Source organism: Ovis canadensis, chromosome 23 (genome assembly GCF_042477335.2).
Source record: "Ovis canadensis isolate MfBH-ARS-UI-01 breed Bighorn chromosome 23, ARS-UI_OviCan_v2, whole genome shotgun sequence".
In the NCBI taxonomy this organism is placed as follows: domain Eukaryota; kingdom Metazoa; phylum Chordata; class Mammalia; order Artiodactyla; family Bovidae; genus Ovis; species Ovis canadensis.
Genome location: NC_091267.1, coordinates 36,543,167 through 36,568,148, shown reverse-complemented (window position 1 = coordinate 36,568,148; position 24,982 = coordinate 36,543,167). Strand labels below are relative to the sequence as shown.

General features: G+C 35.5%; 1 protein-coding gene across 6 annotated transcripts in view; it reads right to left on the bottom strand.

Annotated features, from left to right (window-relative positions):
* Positions 1-24,982, bottom strand: part of NOL4 (nucleolar protein 4) — a 460,596-nt gene that overhangs the window by 350,323 nt on the left and 85,291 nt on the right. For 5 of the 6 annotated variants that reach the window (XM_069568797.1, XM_069568800.1, XM_069568798.1 and 2 more), the window contains exon 2: positions 5,182-5,331. In XM_069568797.1, the coding sequence (XP_069424898.1) occupies positions 5,182-5,331 (150 nt within the window). Of the gene's footprint in view, positions 1-4,154; positions 4,218-5,181; positions 5,332-24,982 lie in introns of all 6 variants that reach the window. The other variant, XM_069568799.1, reaches the window with a different exon arrangement.

Below are 24,982 nucleotides of genomic sequence, written 5' to 3'. Positions count from 1 at the left end.
TATTTCAGTAGTGTCTCAGACTATAGGACTATAAGTAAGACTGATGGTTACAGGATCATTTATGTTTACAATGAAATTTGAGGCATGATCACATCTGTTGCATTACAGCTTAAAATCACATTATAAATTTAGTAACGGCCTGCTCACCACGATTCAGACTACTGCAAAAATTTTAACAAAACGAAGAGCAGTGAAAATCTGCTGACACTTGAGAGTCATTTTTTATCCCCTTTCTTATTTGATCGCTATTTTAAAAACTTGGAAAAAAGAAGTCTAATGACTACAGATACTTTTCATGATTATTATTATCATTATTATTTATAAGAGAGCTCTCTAGATAATAATAAAGCCAAAATCATCTATCTCTCTGCTATGCTCATCAGCCCATCTGCTTTATCAAGAGCAGGAGGCATTTCCCTGTTTGAACACTTCTTGTGCCAGCCAACTTGTTCACTTTGGTACTATTTTCCTTGTGTCTCCTGGTACAGTAATGGCTCCACACGTGCTGTGAAAATTGCTGTAATTCCTTCAGAGTTGGAAGAAAATAGAAATATAGCCCCCTCATTTCACATGTGCAAAAACTGTGGCCTAAGCCAAATAGAGGGTAGATGAATTGCTAGGAACTCTCAGAACTTTATTTTTTATTTTTTATTTTTTTTGGACAGTAAAATGGTGGCAACTTTTGGTCATTCCTCTTATTCTCAATTGACAAGAATTCTGAGAATTTTAACATAACAAACTAGCCCAAACAGTGCAAGTTAAAATATCCCACTTAACAGTAAAGGCACCAAACCTATAGATATTAATTAAAAAAAAAAAAAAAACAGGATAAAAATGATGCTGACTAGGTTTTAAGGTTAAGTGTTACAGGACCTGAAAAAATAAATACTTTTCCTTTCTAAAGTCAGAATAGGGATACAGACCTTCTGGCTCATATATTATTTTTCTATAGTATGTCCCTGAATTTTGCTGTTGTTCAGTCACTCAATCATGTCCAACTCTTTGCAACCCCATGAACTGCAGCCCACCAGACTTCTCTGCCCATGAACATCCCTGAATAGGAATATTCTATTCATATTGAAAGTAAATTCTTTAAAGAGAGCCAGTTTTAAAATTTTTCAGAAAAGTAATTGAAAATTAACATAAGACTGGAGCTTGGGAAGAAGCAAAGAAATCCCTGAAATTCTCATAAACATCATCTAGCAGGAAAAGTCCTAAACAAAGGGATCCTGGCTTACTTCCATTCTTCCCTTCAGCCTGGTCAAACCCTGGATAACAGTTATGCTGTGGACTGTCAGAGACTGTGACATTTATAAGATGTACACAAAATAATGCCTCAGTCATGACTTTTCCTCTCTTTCCCAACATGGAGGCATTGGGGCAAGCAGAAGAAATTACATCCATAATTATAATTAGGACAATGATGGTGCTATGTTGATTGCCCTGCTTGCCCTTCTACCTGGTACAAGATTAGTGATTGGATAAAGGAGAAATAGCATTATTCAAAAGTTGACCACAAGGCAAGCACTTCATGAATATTAACTGACTTATTTTACCATGCCATGTAGATCATTATCTAAACAGGAGGGGAAATAAAAAGCAAATAAGTAGCCCAAAGAGGCACAGAGAGGAAGTTCTAACTCTGAAATTTAAAACTAAGTCTGCCTGGCTTCTGGTCTACTTTTTTGTAGCTGTAGCATATGCTTTCCATTCGGAATTAAATGAATGCAATTATTGGCAGCTATATATGTGAGTAATACGTGTAAACTTACTGTTTCACACCACAAGTTACATGTGTATGGGTACATTTACACGTATATATGCAGACTGTTCTGTCTACTGAAAACACTGACTTTTCTCACTAGTTCCTGTATTTCCACCACTTGCTTCTATTTTAGCAAGAAAGAGCTTTGAAACTTTATCCTTTAATTGGACCCTAACTAAAGACACCTTTCTGGGAAACCAACTGTGCTTTAGCCTGTGACAAAATGCAAGAGATAAAAGACAACTGGAGAAGAGCTGTGTTTCCTGAAGGTGGAATTCAGACAATAGTTAAAGACTTCAGAAAAGTTAAGGACTGGAAGATAGCTTCCTGCATTCATGATTTTTTTTAAACAACGTTACACAATTAATTTTGAAGCCACTTTACAAACTGCTAAGTACACTTGCATTCAATCTTCAGTAGAAAGATATATTTAAGTTCAAATGTAAGTAATATCTGAATGATTCACACTTCTTCTCTACTCTGTTAATATATATCATCAACTCAAAAATACTGAAGGAAACACATTCAATGCACCAATGAAGGTTTATACAGAGAGACAAATGAAAGGGAAAAATACCTAAAAGACAGTAGAATTCAACAATGACTGAAAAAATTATTTTTGATAGCCTTTACATATTCCTAAAATGTGTCATTTTATGTGGATTTTTTAAAAGAGCTCATAAGTAATAGAACACCCTCCAATTTTATCTCTAGTCAGATCAGACTGCAATAAAATTTAAGTTGTATAATGACTAGATATTTCAAGGAATGATATACTGCAGATAGGTAAAAACAAATGGCATTCAGAAGTTAATCCAATATTAAAGGACCACCATTTCCTGCAGAGTGAAAACACAGAAAAGATTTGCAAAAAAGGCAAAGTAAATAAAATGACCACTAAATCTATTGGTAATATTATTAAGACAATATGACACGTTTTAATGATTAGTTGTATAAGTATAGTTTCTTGGCCATGTAGCATAAGGGAGAAAAGGAAAGTCAATAAACATAATCATGCATGCTCTATGAGCCAATGTGTTAGAAATAGAAAATAAGCTTAATGGGAACCATTATAATTGCAGTAGGTATCTAGCTAATTTAACCAGTGACCAGCCAATTCCAGTATTAGCACTGAGAACTAAATTCTGACCCAACAGTCTAGGGCCCTAACAGCCCTAAACCATTTCATTTCAAATTACATTTAGTGTGATGTCCCATTAGCCGAACACTTATATTAACTTTTAACATTAGACTTAAATTCATTATAGAGTCATGTGTACAGTTTTGCTGGCAATGCAGCAGTGTTTGTGTTTTTTCTTCCCCTATGATGTATGATTACTCCATAAAATGGAAATATTTTCTAATTAGGATTCAATAGAGAGATACCAGAAGGCAAAAGATTAGGCCAGAAGAAATTTTTGTGATATTAGGAAAAGGTGAGAATACTTTAATTGCAAAAACAAAAATTAAATTTGCCAAAGAGAAGGATCTTCAAAAAGGACATTCTCAAGAGGGAATGGATGATGCTTTAGACATTATTAGTATGTTCAAAGTTGGTATCTATCTCTACTCCAAAATGCAGAAAATGTCTCCAAAATGTTAATGCAAAATGATATATATAGGAAATGTATTTACCAATTTATTGGAAGGTTTTAGCATGCTTTATGGCAGTAGATCAGATTCTCTACATTTAGTAAAACATAGGATGAGAGATTTGGGTCTATGATCTATTTTTATTTTAATTGAAAGTCTCTAGTAAACGCACTTCGAAGATTAAATCACTTTCAATTGCTTTTGGCACCTACACAGATTTGGCTGTCATATGATTACTGACAATGAAGCTACTTGGGCTTTTTGTTGGTTTGCTTTCATTTAATACAATTGAACTTATGTATTCCTACCTTACAAAGTCCTATCAAGTTCAGGTAGCTATTTTGTAAAAATGAATTATCATTACCATAAGAATACAGTTAGTGATATTAGTAGATCAATATATAATTTTTTTCTCCTATTAGTATCTAGAGATACAGCCCTGGCTTAGGAGACAGGCAAAATGAGTATGTTCAGTAATATTAGTTTGCACAAAAAAAATTTAAGAAGCTAGATCATTGTCATTAGTCATGATAAAAATGTCTCCTAGGATATGTGAGTCAAAAGAAAGTTTATGTGGCAGAATTATGTAAGGAAACTTACAAAAGTGCCTGCCCACAAACCATGCAATCTGGAAACAGCCAAGAAACAAAACCATAGAGAAGGAGAGATAAATACAACATGTATTAGGGGTTATTATGCAACTAAGATTCAATATGATCCTGGAAATATAGCAAAAAATAGTTATGGAAAAGAAGCTATTTCTTATGCTCAGTAGCTAATTTTCAAACATATGTACCTGTATTTGAAACTTTGAGCATTTCACACATTTTTCTGTATCTGAAAAAAAAATGGATCCAGACTGATATTGTGTATAAATATAGCTGAAAACAGTTAATATAAAGGTAGCCAAAAGCAAAGTTCAATAAGAATCATAAAAAAAGGATATTGTTCTGATTGCTGATAAAGTATTTCTGATGTACACTTGCTCATATTGGAAAAGAATGATTTACTGTTCAATTTTCCTAGAAAGGATGAATTATCTATAGTAAGATGATTTCATAAAATGTTTAATTAAAAACTAGAATAAAATGTTTAGATCGAACAGTAAGTATAATTAGAAACTTTAGAAATAATATATAACTTCATTTTGACAGTAAATATTTCAAAGTCTAACAGTTAATTAAATCTGTTTCTAGATAATTTACAACAAAAACATTATATATTTTCATTTTTAATTGATCAAGGGCATTAGACTATAAAAATAACACATATTTTAAAAATAATCTATACTGGAAAATTAAGAAATGCATACCCTTCAGGGTAAATGTATTTAATCTAGGTAATATAAGAAAAGGACATAAAATTTTCTTATTCATGTGATTATAAGTATTAAATAAGAAATACCCGAACATATTAATATGATTTGAAGGGGAAGGACAGTTAAGACAATAGTGGTAGTAAAAAGTTCATCTGTTCCAGTACATAATTCATATTGTATGATTTGAAAATATATTATGTATTGAACACAAATAATCTTCCCATGTGGGCATTTAACTGGGACTAACCACATTGTATGCTTATCTTAAAAAAAATGATAACGCTAAAAACACATTTGAACTATATGAAACAAACTTAGTGAACATACAACAAAAATAAAATCAGTAATAATAATAGTTTAAATGCTGGGTATGACCATGATACAGTAAAATTTATGTTGAAAATAAAATATTCATAATTATTTAACCCAACTTTCACAAGCATACAATATCAAATTTCAAAATGCATGCCTTTTTTTTCTCTTTTATTTTCATTTCTTAACTTACTGCTTTGTAAGTTCTCTTTTGTCCAGCATGTTTCCGAATTTGTTCTCCATTTGGCCCTGTTTCCACATGCATTGAATAGATAATGTCAAAGAAATCTTCAACCACAGCCACCCGCCGCAAAGATAGCTTCTCATCTACCCCTACGCCATCCTGTAAACAAAACCAGAAAAAAAGGCATAAGATTAATAAAGATGTATTAAATACATAAGATTAACACATAAATTTGATTATACAAAAGCATTTTGATAAACCAAACCAGATAATCTAGATAGGAAAATTGAAAACGTGATTGAATATCTCATTTTATACTTTATTTACATATAAAACTTTAAGAAACACGAAAAAGATATTTGGCAGATTTAATCATGCCAACAAAGGTCCGTCTAGTTAAGGCTATGGTTTGTCCAGTAGTCATGTATGGAAGTGAGATTTGGACTATAAAGAAAGCTGAGCATCAAAGAATTGATGCTTTTGAACTGTGGTGTTGGAGGAGACTCTTGAAAGTCCCTTGGACTGCAAGGAGATCAAACCAGTCCACCCTAAAGGAAATCAGTCCTAAATATTCATTGGAAGGACTGATGCTGAAGCTGAAACTCCAATACTTTGGCTTCCTGATGCGAAGAGCTGACTCATTTGAAAGGACTCTGATGCTGGGAAAGATTGAAGGCGGGAAGAGATGGGGATGACAGAGGATGAGATGGTTGGATGGCATCACTGACTCAATGGATATGAGTTTGAGTAAACTTTAGGAGTTGGTGATGGACAGGGAGGCGTGGTGTGCTGCAATCCACGGGGTTGCAAAGAGTCGGACACAAGTGAGCAACTGAACTGAACTATATAATACTTACCCATTAACGCAATCTTTTAAATTTTGTAATGACTTAATTGTAACTTGCTTAAACAGTATAACTTTCTTAAATTATTCTAAAATATATTATTAAGGCCTAGTATTTTATTGCAATAATTTCTTTCAGATATTGATTCATTTATCTAATCAATATCTATTGTGTCCCTGGGTACTGGACATTGTTATTAGAGAAATGAAAGAAATAATATGAAACCTCTACCCATAATATCATAGAGTCTAGGAAAGAAAATTCATCTATTCTTCTATCCACATTAGACTAAGGGACAGTATGTGTTAAAGGTTAAAACTGTGAGCTCCAGAGATTATCTAGGTGTAAACTTTGGATCATCCTCTCAGAAGTTGTGTATTTTGTGCATATCACCTAAACCTCTCTGAATTTGTTTTCTTACCCATAAAATAGGGATATTAGAGCTTACTTAACAGAACTGTAATCATTAAATGAAACAATGTATGTACAGGATAAAACCCAGTGTTTGCCATTTAGTGAACAGTCAGTAATTTGTGGCTTTTGCCATTCTCATGATCATGATAAAAATATAAGTACTAGGGCAATTCAGAGAATAAAGATGTCATCTCTGACTAAAGCACCTTCATAGGAGAAACAGAATTTGACAGTTTGCTGAAGCAGGGGATGCATCATGGCAGAGACAAAGGCCACAAGGAGCCAAAAGTTCCCATACATGATTGAGAAGAGTAAACAGTAAGCTTTGAATGAGATAAGAAATAAATTTAATCTTATGGCTCCACCTGAAAGAATTCACTACTTCTGAGTGGAGAATCTCAAGTACCACTGATTTCTAGAGCGCCCATTTTTAACCTTTAACCCTTGTCCTAATATTGATGACACCATACACATTTTTATTTCTGAAGTGAAAGGTTTTCCTACTTAAAAATATACACACACACACATTCAGACAGTGTTCTTATTCAAACCTTATTCAACCTGAAGTAACACTGCATTTCCATCAGTGCTGGAACACGACAGAAGAAGGTGATTAACCCAAGCAAAATCATTACGTAGTCAATGAGTCAAATGGCAAAGCCTCTTTGAACAATAGCGCTGGCAGACTAAGCTCACTGCAAAACTGAAAGCAAATTGCAAGATGTTTTCTGTTAGTTTGGTTTTCTTTTATTGATTTGTTTCTGGTTTATAATAGATCTCAGAAGCAGCAGTGCCTAAACTAGGATATTAAATAACTATATATATAAAGTTTTCTATATGGCCAACTGCTGAGTTTTCCGTATTTCCTGGCATACTGACTGCAGCACTTTCACAGCATCATCTTTCAGGATCTGAAATAGCTTCACTGGAATTCCATCACCTCCACTAGCTTTGTTTGTAGTGATGCTTTCTAAGGCCCACTTGACTTCACATTCCAGGATGTCTGGCTCTAGGTGAGTGATCACACCATCATGATTATCTGGGTCGTGAAGAATCTTTTTCATACAGTTCTGTGTATTCTTGTCACCTCTTCTTAACATCTTCTGCCTCTGTTAGGTCCCTACCATTTCCGTCCTTTATCGAGCCCATCTTTGCATGAAATATTCCCTTGGTATCTCAAATTTTCTTGAAGAGATCTCTAGTCTTTTCCATTCTATTGTTTTCTTCTATTTTTTTGCATTGATCACTGAGGAAGGCTTTCTTATGTCTCCTTGCTATTCTTTGGAACTCTGCACTCAAATGGGTATTTCTTTCCTTTTCTCCTTTGCTTTTCACTTCCCATCTTTTTACAGCTATTTGTAAGGCCTCCTCAAACAGCCATTTTGCTTTTATGCATTTCTTTTTCTTGGGGATGGTCTTGATTCCTGTCTCCTATACAGTGTCATGAACCTCCACCCATAGTTCATCAGGCATTCTATCTATCAGATCTAGTCCCTTAAATCTATTCTTCACATCCACTGTATAGTCATAAGGGATTTGATTTAGTTCATACCTGAATGGTCTGGTGGTTTTCTTCAATTTCAGTCTGAATTTGGCAATAGGAATTCATGACCTGAGCCACAGTCACTTCCCGGTCTTGTTTTTGCTGACTGTATAGAACTTCTCCATCTTTGGCTGCAAAGAATATAATCAATCTGATTTCAGTGTCAACCATCTGGTGATGTCCATGTGTAGAGTCTTCTCTTGTATTGCTGGAAAAGGGTGTTTGCTATGACCAGTGCGTTCTCTTGGCAGAACTCTATTAGCCTTTGCCCTGCTTCATTCTGTACTCCAAGGCCAACTTGCCTGTTACTCCAGGTGTTTCATGGCTTCCTACTTTTGCATTCCAGTCCCCTATAATGAAAAGGACATCTTTTTGGGGTGTTAGTTCTAAAAGGTCTGTAGGTCTTCATAGAACTGTTCAACTTCAGCTTCTTCAGCGTTACTGGTTGGGGCATAGACTTGGATTACTGGGATATTGAATGGTTTGCCTTGGAAACGAACGGAGATCATTCTGTCGTTTTTGAGATTGCATCCAATTACTGCATTTCAGACTCTTTTGTTGACTATGATGGCAAAGAAAGGCAATGCCAAAGAATGCTCAAACTACCGCACAATTGCACTCATCTCACATGCTAGTAAAGTAATGCTTAAAATTCTCCAAACCAGGCTTCAGCAATACATGAACAATAAACTTCCAGATGTTCAAGCTGGTTTTAGAAAAGGCAGAGGAACCAGAGATCAAATTACCAACATCTGCTGGATCATTGAAAAAGCAAGAGAGTTCCAGAAAAAAAAACCTCTATTTCTGCTTTATTGACTATGCCAAAGCCTTTGACTGTGTGGATCACAATAAACTGTGGAAAATTCTGAAAGAGATGGGAATACCAGACCACCTGATCTGTCTCTTGAGAAACCTATGTGCAGGTCAGGAAGCAACAGTTAGAACTGGACATGGAACAACAGACTGGATCCAAATAGGAAAAGGAGTATGTCAAGGCTGTACATTGTCACCCTGCTTATTTAACTTCTATGCAGAGTACATCATGAGAAACACTGGGCTGGAGGAAACACTGGCTTGAATCAAGATTGCTGGGAGAAATATCAATAACCTCAGATATGCAGATGACACCACCCTTATGGCAGAAAGTGAAGAGGAACTAAAGAGCCTCTTGAAGAAAGTGAAAGAGGAGAGTGAAAAAGTTGGCTTAAAATTCAACATTCAGAAACCTAAGATCATGGCATCCGATCCCATCACTTCACAGTAGATAGATGGGGAAACGGTAGAAATAGTGGCTGACTTTATTTTTGGGGGCTCCAGAATTACTGCAGATGGTGATTGCAGCAATGAAATTAAAAGATGCTTACTCCTTGGAAGGAAAGTTATGACCAACATAGACAGCATGTTAAAAAGCAGAGACATTACTTTGTAAACAAAGATCCGTTTAGTCAAGGCTACGGTTTTTCCAGTGGTCATGTATGGATGTGAGATTTGGACCATAAAGAAAGCTGAGTGCCAAAGAATTGATGCTTTTGAACTGTGGTGTTGGAGAAGACTCTTGAGAGTCGCTTGCACTGCAAGGAGATCCAACCAGTCCATCCTAAAGGAAATCAGTTCTGAATATTCATTGGAAAGACTCATTTTGAAGCTGAAGCTCCAATAATTTGGCCACCTGATGCAAAGAACTGACTCACTTGAAAAGCCCCTGATGCTGGGAAAGATTGAAGGCAGGAGGAGGAGGGGACAACAGTGGATGAGAGAGTTGGATAGCATCACCAACTCGGTAGACATGATTTTGAGCAAGCTCTAGGAGATAGACAGGGAAGCCTGGCACGCTGCAGTCCACGGGGTCGCAAAGAGGTGGACATGACTGAGCAACTGAACTGACTGCACTGATCTTGAGAAAGCATAACAGAGCTAAAGCTATCAGGCTCCGTGACTTCACACCATACTACAAAGCTACAATGGTCAAAACAGCATGAAACTGGTAGAAAAACAATATTACAATCACCAGGGAAGCAAGATATATATATGATATACATACACATAATAGTGTGCTACTCAGCCATAAAGATGAATGAGATGTTGCTGTTTGCAAAAACATGGATGGACCTAGACAGTATTATATTAACTGAAATAATTCAGAGAATGACAAATACCCCGATTTCACTTATATGCAGAATCTAAAAAATAAGTGAACAAACATAACAAAATAGAAACAGAGTCACAGACACATAGAACAAGGAGGTGATTGCCAGAGGGACATGGGGTAAGGGATGAGTGAAACAGGTGAGATAAATTAAGAGGTATAAACTTCCAGTTACAAAATAAATGAGTTACAGCATGGGAAATACAGACATAACAATGTAATATCTTTGTATATGAACTAGTCTTATTGTGGTGATCATTTTGTAATGTATAGAAATACTGAATCATGAGATACGCACCAGGAGCTAACATAATGTTATAGGTCATTTATACCTCAAAAAGCAAATAAGCAAAGTCACAGAAAAATAAATTAGATTTGTGGTTACTTGAAAAGGGTGGGATAAGGGGAACTGATTGGTGGTTAAAAGGTACAAACTCCCAGTTATAAGCCCTAGGGATATAATATACAATATGATTAATATAATTAACACTGAGAATGTTATAAAAGAGCTTTGATCACAAGGAAAACTATTTTTCTCTTTCTTTTACTTTACATATGAGATAATGGATGTTCACTAATTGCAGTCATTTCACAATGTATATAAGTCAAATTATTTTGCCTTGCACCTTAAACTTACAGTGCTATTTATCAATCACATCTCAGTAAAACTGGATGAGCCCCCCCCCAAATATTACAAATCAGAGACCTGTCTTTCCACACTAAGTAACTAGAAAATGAGTAAAGTAAAACCAAGCAGAAGGGGAAAATATTTTTTAAAAGAGACAAATTAAAGAGAATAGAAAAAAATAGACAAGATCAGCAAAATCAAAGATTAGCCTTAGAAAAAGTTTCCTAATTGACAAAAATTTAGCTTTACTGACCAAGATAAAAAGGGAGAAGACACAAATTACTAACTCGGGATATTAAGAGGAATACTCCTACTGACATCACAAAAATAACTGTATGCTAACAAATAAACACAAAAGATGAACAAACTCCTACAAAGATACAAATCATTAAAACTAACATTAAAAATAGAAAATTTAAATAGGTCTGTCACAAGTAAACAGATAAAATTAGTAATAAAAAATCTTTTCACAAGGAAAGTACAAGTTCAGAGGGTTTTGCTAGACCAAATAATCAAAAAATTAAGCTGATTCATCACAAATTCTCCTAGAAAAATCTATAAGAAAATACTTCTGATATCACTTTATGAGGTCAGAATTACCTTTATATCAAAAATATTGGGTTAGCCAAAGTGTTCATTTTTAGTGAATTCTTGTGTGGGCATTTTAATATTGAAAACATAAAAAAATTTTTTTGGCAAATTATGCTTAATTATTTCAAAAAATGTAAAAATGCACCTGGAATGCATGTCAAAAATGGTTTGCAAAGTTTCATGCTGGAGATTTCTCACTGGATGTTTATCCACAGTCAAGTAGACTAGTTTAAGTTGACAGCAATTAAATCAACTGAAGGAAAGTTTTGGCCAATGCACTTAATATATCACAAAGAAAAACACTTCAACAAAATACTAATTAATAAAATTCAAACATATATATAAATAATTATGTACCATAATCAAGTAGGATAATACCAGATAGTTTAACACAAGAAAATGAATTAATGTGATTATACCATATTAATAGAATAAAGGACAAAAGCATATGATCATCTCAACAGATGAAGAAAAATATTTGACAAAAGCAACACCCTTTTTGACAAAAACTCAGTAAACTAGGAAAAGAAAGGAATCCTCAATGTGATTAAGGGTATCTTTAAAAACCTCACACTAACGTCTTATTTAATGGTGAAAGACTGAATGCTTTTCCCTCTAAGAACAGGGCAAGACAAGAATGTCTGCTCAAGCCACTTCTATTTAACATTGTATTGAAGCTTCTAGTCAGGTCAATTAGACAAGTAAAAGAAAGAAAAGACACCTATAGACTGGAAAAGAGGAAATAAAAATATCTCGATTTGCAGATGACATACTCTTGTATATAAAAAATCCTAAGAAATTCACTAAATAACTGTTGGAATTAATAAATCAATTTTTCAAAGGTAAGATTCAAAATCAGTACATAAATATCAAATGCATTTCTGTTCATTAGCAATGAACAACCCAAAAACAAACTAGGAAATATAATTTTGTTTATGATGGCACCTAAAAAATAGAATGCCAGGTATAAGTTTAGATTTAATAATGTTATAGTTAACAAAAGAAGTGAAAAACTTGTATACTGACAGGTACAAAACAGTATTTATAAGAAATTTTAAAGTATCTAAATTGGGGGCAAGAGGAGAAGGGGATGACAGAGGATGAGATGGCTGGATGGCATCACCGACTCGATGCACATGAGTTTTGGTGAACTCCGGGAGTTGGCAATGGACAGAGAGGTCTGGCTTGCTGTGATTCATGGGGTCACAAAGAGTTGAACATGACTGAGTGACTGAACTGAATGGAACTGACTGAAATATATGTATCCCATGTTCATGGATCAGAAGGCTTAATATTGTTAAGATGGCAATACTCCAAAAATGATTTACAGAATAAATGTAATTGCTTTAAAAGCTACCTAGTTTTTTTATAGAAATTGACATTAAAATGTATATGTACTCCAAAGTACTAAGAAAAATTGAAATAATATTTTAAAAGAAGAAATTTGGAGATCTCACACATCTTGATTTCAAAACTTACTATAAATCTAAAGTGATAAACATAGCATTGTACCAGCATGGGAACAGCTATATAGATCAATGGGATAGAATTGAGATTTCAAAGATAAAACTTTACACTTATTTTCAACTAAGTGTCCAACAGGAGTGACAAGATACTGCAATGGAGAAAGAATAGTCTTGTGCTGAGACAACTAGATGGTGGTGGTGATCTAGTCACTAAGTCGTGTCCAACTCTTGTAACCCATGAACTGTAGCCTGCAAGGCTCCTGTCCATGGGACTTTACAGGTAAGAATACTGGAGTGGGTTGCCATTTCCTTCTCCCAAGGATCTTCTGAAACCAGGGGTTGAACGCAAATCTCCAGCACTGCAGGTAGATTCTTCACAATTGAGCCACCGGGGAATGAGACAACTGGGTACCCAATGCAAAAGACTGAAGCAGCATCTCTGTGTCACACAATCAAAATTAAATCACAATAGATCATAGATCTAAACATAAGAGCTAAAACTTTAAATGCTTACAAGAAAACAGGAGTATTTTTAACCTTTGGTAAGGCAAATTTTCTTAGTTATGAATCTTATTGCAAAAGCAACAAGAGAACACTGATTAAAAAGAACTCCACCAAAAAAAATTTTTTAAGTCATCCACAAATAGTACAATCAAAAAAGTGAAACGACAACCAACAAAAATGGGAGAAAACATTTGAAAATCTTATATCTAATAAGGGACTGTCATGTGAAATACATGAAAACACAACTCAATAATAGACAAATAATCCAATTAAAAGCTTGGTTTAAAAACTGAACAATTCTCTAGAGATGTTCAAATAGCTTCAAGGCACAAGAAAATATGCTCAACATCATTAGTAATTAGGGAAATTTAAATCAAAACCTCAATAGGATATTACCTCACATTCACTAGGGCTGTTATAATCAATAATAATAAGCATTGGTGAGAATAAAGAGAAATTAGAACCCCCTTGCATTGCTGATAGGATTGCGAAATGATGCCACTGCTTTAGAAAAATTGGAAGCAACTTGGAAAATTAAACATAGACTTATCAGATGACTCAGCAAGTTTACATCCTTGTATAAATTCAAGACAAATGAAACCATACATTCACATAAAATACATTGTACATAGTATAGAAACATATTTATAATAGCCAAAAAATATGAAACAATTCAAATGTCTCTGAACTGATAAATAGAAATAAAGTGCATTTATACAAGAAAGGCATACAGAGAAATAGGAAGAGATGAAATGTTGAATCATGGTATGACATGGATGAACCCAGAAGATACAGAGATAAGTAAGAGAAGCCAGTCACCAAAAAATCACACACTACATGATTTCTTCCATACAAATGGGCTTTCCTGGGTGGCTCAGATGATAAAGAACCTGCCTGTAATGCAGGAGACCTAGGTTTGATCCCTGAATCAGGAGAATCTCTTGGAGAAAGGAATGGCTCCCAAAAGGGCAAATTTGCATAGATACAGAATAAATTCTTGATTGGCTTAGGACTTGGGAGAAGAGAATGAAGATTGACTGCCCATCAGTCCAAGTATCTTTTAGAAGACAAAAATGTTCTAAAAATAGTTGACAGTAATATTTTTATGCCCTTGTTATTATTGTTCAGTTGCACAGTTGTGTCTGACTTTTTGCAACACCATCAAGGACTGCAGCACGCCAGACTTCCCTGTCCTTCACCATCTCCCAGAGTTTGCTCAAACTCATGTCCATTGAGTCAGTGATGCCATCCAATGATTTCATCTTCTGTTGTCCCCTTCTCTTACCCTGTATTTACCAGCATCAGGGTCTTTTCCAGTCAGTCAGCTCTTTGCATCAGGTGATCAAAGTATTTGAGTTTCAGCTTCAGCATCTGTCCTTCCAATGAATATTCAGAGTTGATTTCCTTTAGGATTGACTGGTTTGATCTCCTTGCTGTCCAAGGGACTCTCAAGAGTCTTCTCCAGCATCATAGTTGAAGGCATCAATTATTTGACACTCAGCCTTTTTGATTGTCCAGCTCTCACATTCATACATGACTACTGGAAAAACTATAGTTTGATTATACAGACCTTTGTAGGCAAAGTGATATCTCTGTTTTTTGAATATAATGTCTAGGTTTTTCATAGCTTTTCTTCCAAGGAGCAAGCATCTTTTAATTTCATGGCTGCAGTTACCATCCACAATGATTTTTAAGCCCAAGAAAATAAAATCTGTCACTGCTTCCATTGTTTCCCCATCTATTTGCCATGAAGTGGTGGGACTAGATGCCATGATCTTAGTTTTCTGAATGCTGAGTTTTGAGCCAGGTTTTTCACTCTCCTTTTTCACCTTCAAAAGGCTCTTTAGTTCCTCTTCATTTTCTGCTATAATGGTGGTGTCATCTGCATATCTGAAGTTATTGGTATTTCTCCCGGCAATCTTGATTCCAGCTTGTGATTCATCCAGCCCGGGGCATTTCCCATGGTGAACTCTGCATGTAAGTTAAATCAACAGGATGACAGTATACAGCCTTGACGTGCTCCTTTCCCAATTTTGAACCAGTCCATTGTTCCAAGTCAGTTCTAACTGTTGCTTCTTGACCAGCATACAGGTTTCACAGGAGGCAGGTAAGGTACCTATGAATCATTTATAACCCTATGAAAAGGCTAAAAAATTGAATTGTACACTTTAAATGAATGGATTGTACAGTATGTGAATTATATCTCAATAAAGCTGTTAAAAGATGTGGTCTCCAACAGTTTTGGATTCTGAGTTTAAAGATGTAAAAAAATATAGGAAGAGAATCTTATATAATACAAATTGAAACAGTCTGCAAATGTCTGAATGTCCAATGCAAACAGCTCAGTCACCAAGGCTTATAACAGTGTATTGCTAAGTGTTTAACAGCTGTCTCATAAAAATATATAATACATATGGTTATTTTAAGTTTTAATGATATAAAAGATGTATAGCATGTAATTTATAAACAGTAATAAAATAAACAATATTTTCTACTGTAAATTCCATGAGACAATAAGTTTCATGAGCTAATACAACCTAGCTCCAGGATTTCATTATTTTATTTTATTCAGGATAAGTGAATGACATATTTAATGATTTAAGTGAGTATTTTATAGTATTGTTCCTATGGTCAACCACTGACCAAAAAGCTTGTGCAAACATAACCTTAAAAAATTAGCTGACCTACCATGTCACTTGAGGGTGCTATAAAAATATACTAGTTTTGAAAAACCTTTATGTTAATATAATAGCAAAACTAACCAGTTTTCGAAACTGAGTCTGTGATGGCAAATATGTGTTTTTTAAAAAGATTAGTTTTTAATGTCCTTATTATATTATATTAATATTAAAACTATATTTAGGGAAAACAATGGTTAAGCTCAAAAATGAGCCATCCTCACTTAACTTTCTGCTAGCTTACTGATTGCCAAATGGTGAGATGATACACATATACATAAAAATTTAAAGCAATCACATGAAATTAATAAATGAGAGGCATGAAGCTTAGAGACGCCAACATTATTATGATGAAATAAAAATGTCATTCCTATTAAAAGACTATCACACAGTTCTACATATCTCCTCTTGGCATTACAGGATCTATTGTAAAGATACTATTCCTGGATGACAAATTCAACTACTGAAATTCCTCATTTCCAACTACATTACAGGGCCAGAGAAGAAAAACTGATTAAAAAAAAAAGAACCACTGTGGGCTATATTTCTCTCCTTCAATCCTTCCTGACTTCCATTCTCCACAGGAGACTGTATCAGCTTGGGAGGTAATATGGCAAGAAATAGATACAACTGATACTAGGATATCACTGAAACATACTATTCAGATAAAAACAGGAGCATTTATCAGAGTTTCCCACTCAATTAAAAATAATTTAAAGTCCAATTTTTGATACAAATATAACATCTACTGAAATAGTTTTCTTTTAAATTATAACTGAGAATTCAAACTAAGATCAATAAAGTACATTTACTGTCCAGGAATCAATGATTTAAAATAATCACCTTCCATCCTTCAGTTCGGAGAAGGCAATGGCACCCCACTCCAGTACTCTTGCCTGGAAAATCCCATGGACGGAGGAGCCTGGTAGGCTGCAGTCCATGGGGTCGCTAAAAGTCGGACACGATTGAGCGACTTCACTTTCACTTTTCACTTTCATGCATTGGAGAAGGCAATGGCAACCCACTCCAGTGTTCTTGCCTGGAGAATCCCAGGGGCGAGGGAGCCTAGTGGGCTGCCATTTGTGGGGTCGCACAGAGTCGGACACGACTGAAGCGACTCAGCAGCAGCAGCATCCTTCAGTTCAACAGTTATAAAACAGGTATTCTAACTGGTAAATCATTTTTATAAACTAATTAATGTGATAGGTAGCAACTTTAGTGAAATATTTATAAATAAAAGCAGTATAAAGGGCTGCCAATCCATAAACAACAAATAAAACATAATAAAGACAGTGAAATAAATACAAAATCTGCAACTCTCAATTTTTATGAGGAGAAGGAAATGGCAACCCACTCCAGTGCTCTTGCCTGGAAAATCCCATAGACAGAGGAGCCTGGCAGGCTACAGTCCATGGGGTCGCAAAGAGTCAGACATGACTGAGAAACTTCACTTTAAACTCAAGAATTCACCGAGAACATCTATAAATCATCTAATCTAATCATCTAATGAGTTACCCTCATTCCTATCTTGTTTTGTTGACTCCATAAGCTCACTTCCTACTGGCAGGTTACTGGTCCCAGGCTTTAAAGAGTGATGAGGGATGAAATAAGAGGAATGTTTGGTATGTAAAGACTGAGTGACAGTCACTCAGTCATGCCTGACTCTTTGCGATCCCATAGACTGTACAGTCCATGGAATTCTCCAGAGCAGTATCCTGGAGTGGATAGCCTATTCCTTCTCCAGTGGATCTTACCAACCCAGGAATCGAACCAGGGTCTCCTGCATGGCAGGTAGATTCTTTTTTCTAATTAATTTATTTTTTAATTGAAGGACAATTGCTTTACAAAATTGTGTTGTTTTCTGTCAAACCTCAACATGAATCAGCCATAGCTATGCATATAATCCCTCCCTCTTGAACCTCTCTCCTATCTCCCTCCCCATCCCACACCTCTAGGTTGATACAGAGCCCCTGTTTGAGTTTCCTAAGACATATAGCTGCAGGCAGATTCTTTATCAACTGAGCTATTAGGAAAGCCTGAAGTTTTATTTGTTTGCCTGTGCTGGGCCTTGGTTGTCATGCGGGATCTAGTTCCCTGACCAGGAATCAAACCCTGGCCCTCTGCATTGGGAGCACAGAGTCTTAACCACTGGACCACAAGGGAAGTCCTGTAAAGGCTGAAAGGTATCCCAAACATGGCTTACTGCAACTACATAGGGAAGGTGGAATATAACTCTGCAGAAGAGATGCAATCGGAAAGCCGAGGTGTGGGGCAGTACAAAGAGATACAGGTCTTAGGAATTCACCTCTACTATATGCAAGATACTACAAGAGATCTTTAGCTAATTTCTTTTAACAACTTATAAGATGTATTTCCCTTCCTGAAAGAGTGTGTGATCTATAACTGAAAGTTTTTAGGAAGTATGCCGAAAGAGACTATAATTAGTAAAGTACAATAAAGCCAATATGCTCCCAAGGCTGGCTCCCAACCTTGGCTACACATTGGGATCTCCTAGTGAACTTTAAGAAATAGCCTGATACCTAGGTTCCTGCCACAGGGAATGTAACTAGATAGGCATGGGCTTTTAAAATATCTCCCTCTGTAATTGTGATGTACAGCCATGGTTGAGGAATCAGGAGAGGGGTGAATTATAGGTGAGAATGTGAAGAGAATGTTGAGCTCATGAACAGCAGACTCCATAGTCATTTATTACTGTACATGCAGTGGGAAACCATTCAAGGATTTTTTAACACGAGAATTCCAAAACAGATTAGTGCCTTGAAACAACTTCTGTAATAGTAAAATGTAAAGTACTAAAATCCCAGTAAACAAAGAAGGCAGTAGCAAGAGGAGAAAGGAAAGCAAAGTTGAGAGAAGATTCCAGAAAGTAAAGTTCAGCCATTGTTGGTGACTGCTTAAAAAAAAGGGTGAGTCGAAGAAATGAATGAATGGTTTTAAAAGAAGAGCAGAGAAGTGAATGAGACCAAAAAAAAAAAAAAAAAGTGGGGTTGGGTATAGAATAGAATGAAAGGGAGAAGCTGGTAGATGAAGCAGAAGCCACAGGGCTGAGGATGGAGGAAATGATCTGCACAAGAGCCGCTGTGTCCTAAGCCTGCCCTGCTCAAGTGGATCCCGCTAGGGTGGTACCCATGTGGTCCTTTACCTTATAGTTACTCCTGGGTCTGACAAGGCTGCTATTCCCAGTTTACATACAGGACACGAGGCTCTGGGACTACAAGGAACTTTCTCAGATCACTGGATTGTGCTAGGATACAAAGCCACAGCTCCAGGGAGCAAGCAGTTATCCCTATGAAGAGGAAAAGTGACATGAAAATACCCATTCCCACTCTTTTTGTTTCCACCCTTATTTCAATTATATCTGAACCTGACAGCAATTACAAACAAATAAAGCAAAGAAACATTTGATGTCATAGCTAGTAATGCCTGACTAATCATTCAAAACTGCATAATTATTATAAGATCACCCGTCTCCACTCTTATTCAAGCAGAATGTGCTAATTATCAAAGAGGCCATCTGCAGTCCTAAACTCTCTCTCTCTCTCTCTCTCTTTTTTTAACCTAGGGGAAGATCCTGCCATGTGGCTCTCAGGGCTTTGGTTCACTATATTTAAAAACAAAAAACAACAAAGAATCTGATAAAATGATTTACAAGAGGCCTTCAATTAAAAAATAACTGATTTTTATGTACTGATTATTGAAGAAATTATTGAAGAAATTCACCCTAGTTACATGTGAAATATAGTGAGTTTACAAATGAAATTAAAAAACTGAATTGGTGGCATTTTTAGCTAATATCTTCTGAAAAGTTTGAGTTACTGTGTTTTAAAAAGGAAAATAACTACATGCAGAATTTTAAGCAAACAATATTTCAGAGAAAAAAAACAGTACAAAGGAAATGTATTTTAAAAGGAAAAATACAGTATTTCAACATAAAATACTTCAACCTAAACAAATACATTTTTGTGAAAGGCAAACCTCTACAAAATTTAGTAATTTTGTACCAGCCATTTATTTTCAAAAAATAGACAAAATTTAATTCTACTTTTTTCCAAAATTGATGATTTACCCAAGAACACAGCTTTGAATTCCAAGGTTATGTTTCTTCAATGAGAAGATAATTATAATTATTTATGTGGAATATTCATTATCTCGGCTACACAAACAAAAGTCCAAGTGACTAGGAGGCCAGTCCCTGCCAGCACAAAGAAGTCAGGAAAAACATTGCTTTGCCATATGTTCGGATACTGGCAAAAGGAGCTTTCCTTGTCGGTACTGTCTAATAGGAAGGACTTTTCACCACTTCCTTGACAGACGTTGTTGCTGCCCTTGAAGCACAAATAATTAATTTCCAATTTTGAGGTTTTAGTTAACCAATTATCATTTAGACTGCATGCACCTTATTGTTTTTTTTTTCATTATTCCATTGCATTTCTATTTATTAAATAGTCTATGCAGCAACAAACAAAAAGGTAAAAACTAAAATTCCCTTCTTAACTGATTTAACATAAATTAAGCATTCATCTGGAGATATCTGATCACTTGAGCTGTCTCTTTTAGTCATCACTGTGGACCATTCAGTATTTGGCTCTGATGTGAGAAGTTCAAATGCATCTTCTTGCACTTTCCCTTGACTAACAAACAGTAACAATCATTACCTAAAAAGTGGTAAAATCCCTTCTATACTTTGGAGCTAAGAATTAGAGCAATGCAAATAAAAATTAACTTTTAGAGACACTGATACTCACAGCAAACTTAATGATAAAAATTTTAATACACCAAAAGATATATAGTGTCCATGACCAATAACGTATGATGTATGAGTATGTTTGGAAGAAAGTGGTAACAAGAAACAAATCACTTAAAGCCTTTGGAGATAAGAAGGCTATTTTGGGGACTTCCCTGTTGGTCCAGCAGTTAAGACTCTGTGCTCCCAATGCAAGGGGTTTGGGATTCAATCCCTGGTCAGAGAACTAAGATCCCACATACCACAGCTAAGCCCATACAGCTAAGCCCATGTGCTGCAACAAAGACTCAGCGCAGCCAAATTAATAATAAATTTAAAAAAAAAAAAAGGAAAGCTATCTTTTGAGTCATAATTCCCCAGGGGTGGGGGTATCATCCAAACTTCTCAGCTTTCCCTGAAAATTCCATGACTCCAGTTTAGGAAAACTGAGAGTAGTGAGTTAGGTACATATGGCCACAAAGCAAGGATTTTTGTCCTTATTACAATCCAAGGAATTAAAACCTAGAAAGAAAATTTCTTCTCTTCTAAATTAATCAGAAGAGCTGCAACATGGTTTCATTAAAAAGTAAACATGATGATTTAGCTAGCGAGGTGTGTAAAAATGATCACTGTCAAAACTTTTCTATTACACTTACTCAAAACTTTCTATATGCTGTGCTATGATTATTACTATCATTATCATATTTTGATTAACGGTATGGACATCCCAGGGACGGTGGAGCCTGGTGGGCTGCCGTCTATGGGGTCGCACAGGGTTGGACACAACTGAAGCGACTTAGCAGCAGCAGCAGCGTGGACACCTAGATCAGCAATCTAAAATCCCAAATCATTCTCTTATCCAGTAATCAAATTAGACTGGTTTTCCAATCCACTTCTGCCCTCTTTCCTACTGGGCTCCTGATTTACTAGCTCAGGAAATGACTTTTGGTGTCTAGACCAGGAATTGCAGATAGAGAATGACAACCCACTCCACTATTCTTGCCTGGAGAATTCCACGAACAGAGGGGCCTGCTGGGCTACAGTCCATGGGGTCGCAAACAGTTGGACATGACTGAGCTACTAACACTTTAAAATTACATTGCCAAATTTATTTTTGATGATGGCTAATCTAGAATGTAAAGCCTTTATTTGGGTTGATAAGGAAGAGTACTTTTCTAAGTTGGCACTGTCTCCTCTGAACTCAAAAATATATGAGGTAACACGTGTACTGACTTACACTCTGGCTTAGACTATAGAAATAGCATTTTATTTATCATTTTATCATTAATTTCTCTCTGTTCCAGCCCGCCCTGAAATTACTAAAATAACCTTCCTTAAAAGTGATCACCATATGAACTTATGATTTATAAATGTCTACCAGATTCTCAAGCCCATATGATAAAATTTTAAACTCCTTAATTTATTATACATAAATTTTCTTAATCTAATTCCAATTTACTAACCACAACCCACTTTGTCTCTCACCATCCAACACAGGCTGATCACAAAGAGCTTTTCAGCTTTCCCTGAAAATTCTGCAAAACTCATGACTCATTAATTCCCCATGAGAACCTAAGCTTTCCTCAGGCAAAGACTGAGCTTGTCTTTTTACTGCTATATCGCAAGGACCTAGAATTGTTCCAAGTAGAGAATAAATGGACTATAATTTCCAAGTAGAGAATAAATGGACTATAATTTGAGTAGATTAATTAATAAATTCAGGACTTAATAAATGAATATTACCTGTTTTCTCCCTAGAATGAATTTCTTCAACTGGCAAACTCCTGTTTACCCTTTAAAGTCTGTCTCAAATGTCCAGTGCCCATGAAGCTTTCCCTAACTCCTTACTGCTATGGTACTCACCGATTTCCCTGTGCCCCTACCTCCCTTTGCTCATTCTTCCTTTTAGCATTTAATACACTATTCGGGCTTCTTAATTTTATTAATAATTTATATATATAGTTAAGATGTTCAGATCTTAAGTATGACATTCAGTTAGTTAAGAAAAAGGTATCAAACAATAAACATTTTAATCAGCCTAGAGAATTTTCTCATAATCCTTCTTAGTCAATCCTTTGAAAGCAATGACTGATGATTTCAATCATTAGATGCTAATATTTTGCCCATTCCAAATGTTTATATAAGTGGGATCATACACTATGTTCTTCTGTATTTGATTGTGTCTCATTTCTTTCATTAGAATAATAATTTAGGGATCCGTTCATGGCGCTATATGCATGAGTAGTTACTTCTTTTTATTTGTGAATCATATCCCACTGCATGGCTAACTTACATTTTGTCCATTTTCCAATTGATGGGCATCCAGATTGATTACAGCTTGGCACTGTTTTGAGAAAAGATGCTATGTTGTATTTTGAATGATTTTTTTAAATTAATTAATTTATTTTACTTTACAATATTGTATTGGTTTTGCCATACATTGACTTGAATCTGCCATGAGTATACATGTGTTCACCATCCTAAACCCCCCTCCCACCTCCCTCCCCATCCCATCCCTCTGGGTCATCCCAGTGCACCACCCCCGAGCACCCTGTATCATGTGTCAAACGTGGACTGGCGATTCGTTTCACATATATGTTACACATTTCAATGCCATTCTCCCATATCATCCCATCCTCGCCCCTTTCCCACAGAGTCCAAAAGACTGTTCTATACATCTGTGTCTCTTTTGCTGTCTCACATACAGGATTATCATTGTCTTCTAAATTCCATATATATGTGTTAGTATACTGTATTGGTGTTTTTCTTTCTGGCTTACTTCACTCTGTATAATAGGCTCCAGTTTCATCCATCTCATCAGAACTGATTCAAATGTATTTTTTTTAATGGCTAAGTAATATTCCATTGTGTATATGTACCATAGCTTTCTTATCCGTTCATCTGCTGATGGACATCTAGGTTGCTGGCTATTATAAACAGTGCTGTGATGAACATTGGGGTACATGTGTCTCTTTTGATTCTGGTTTCCTCAGTGTGTATGCCCAGAAATGGGATTGCTGGGTCATATGGCAGTTCTATTTCCAGTTTTTTGAGGAATCTCCACACTGTTCTCCATAGTGGCTGTACTAGTTTGCATTTCTACCAACAGTGTAAGAGGGTTCCCTTTTCTCCACAACCTCTCCAGCACTAGAAAGACTTCAATCTGCACACTACATCCAGAGAAGAGGCTTGGTGACAATTATTTTGAAATTTTAATACTTCTCAAATTATTATAGCCCATGGCATCTAGTACTTGATCAGTCAAGTTGCAATTAGAGTATAAATTGTATTTCTGTAACCTGGACAAATTTGTAGAATCTCTTTGTTAAACAACTGGCTCATGCTATAGGTATTGGGAAGTAATACCACATTTGCCTCTTTAAGGCAAGCTACCATATTCCACCATATACTTCCTAAGTTTCCTTGCAGAATTCCTTTACATTTCCCTAAGCTTTGGCTTCCTTATCTGAAACATGAAGGTAATTATAGCACGCACCTGTTTAGCTTAACTTTAGAATTATTTGAACTTCACATGAAATTTAAAAAGCATTCCACCAACGTTAGTTGTTACTTCACTGTAGATAATATATGTGCTACACATATCTGACTAGGCTTTCACAAAAATAGTTTGGGGGATAGTTCAATAAAATACACAGGAAAAAGTAAAAGGTATCCAGAAATGCCAACACAATATTAAAGGAGAGCAAAATCAGAGAACTGACACTACCTGACTTAAGGATTATTATAAAGCAATAGTGATCAAAGTAGACAAACAGTACAAAGGAACAGAATATAAAGTGTAGAAATAAACCCACATAAATATAGTCGACTGGTCTTTGACAAAGTGCCAAAAGTAATACTATGGAGAAAAAAAAAGTCCTTTCAACTAATGGTTTTGGAATAACTGGACATTTATATGATTTAAAAAAAGAATCTAGACACAGAACTTTTATTCTTTACAAAAATTAACTCAAAATGAACCATATTCTATATTCTTGGAAGATAATAAAGGGGAAAAAAATTAGATGACCCTAGGCATGACAATGACTACGCTAAGGGTAACAAATAATTGATAAGGTGGGCTTCACTAAATTAAAAAATGCTGCTTTGTGAAAGACACTATCAAGAGATTGAAAAGACAAGTCATAGATGGGAAGAAAATATTTGCAAAACATATCTAATAAAAGATCCAAATATTCAAAGAACTCTTAAAATCCAACAATGAGAAAACCAACAACCTGAAATGGGCAA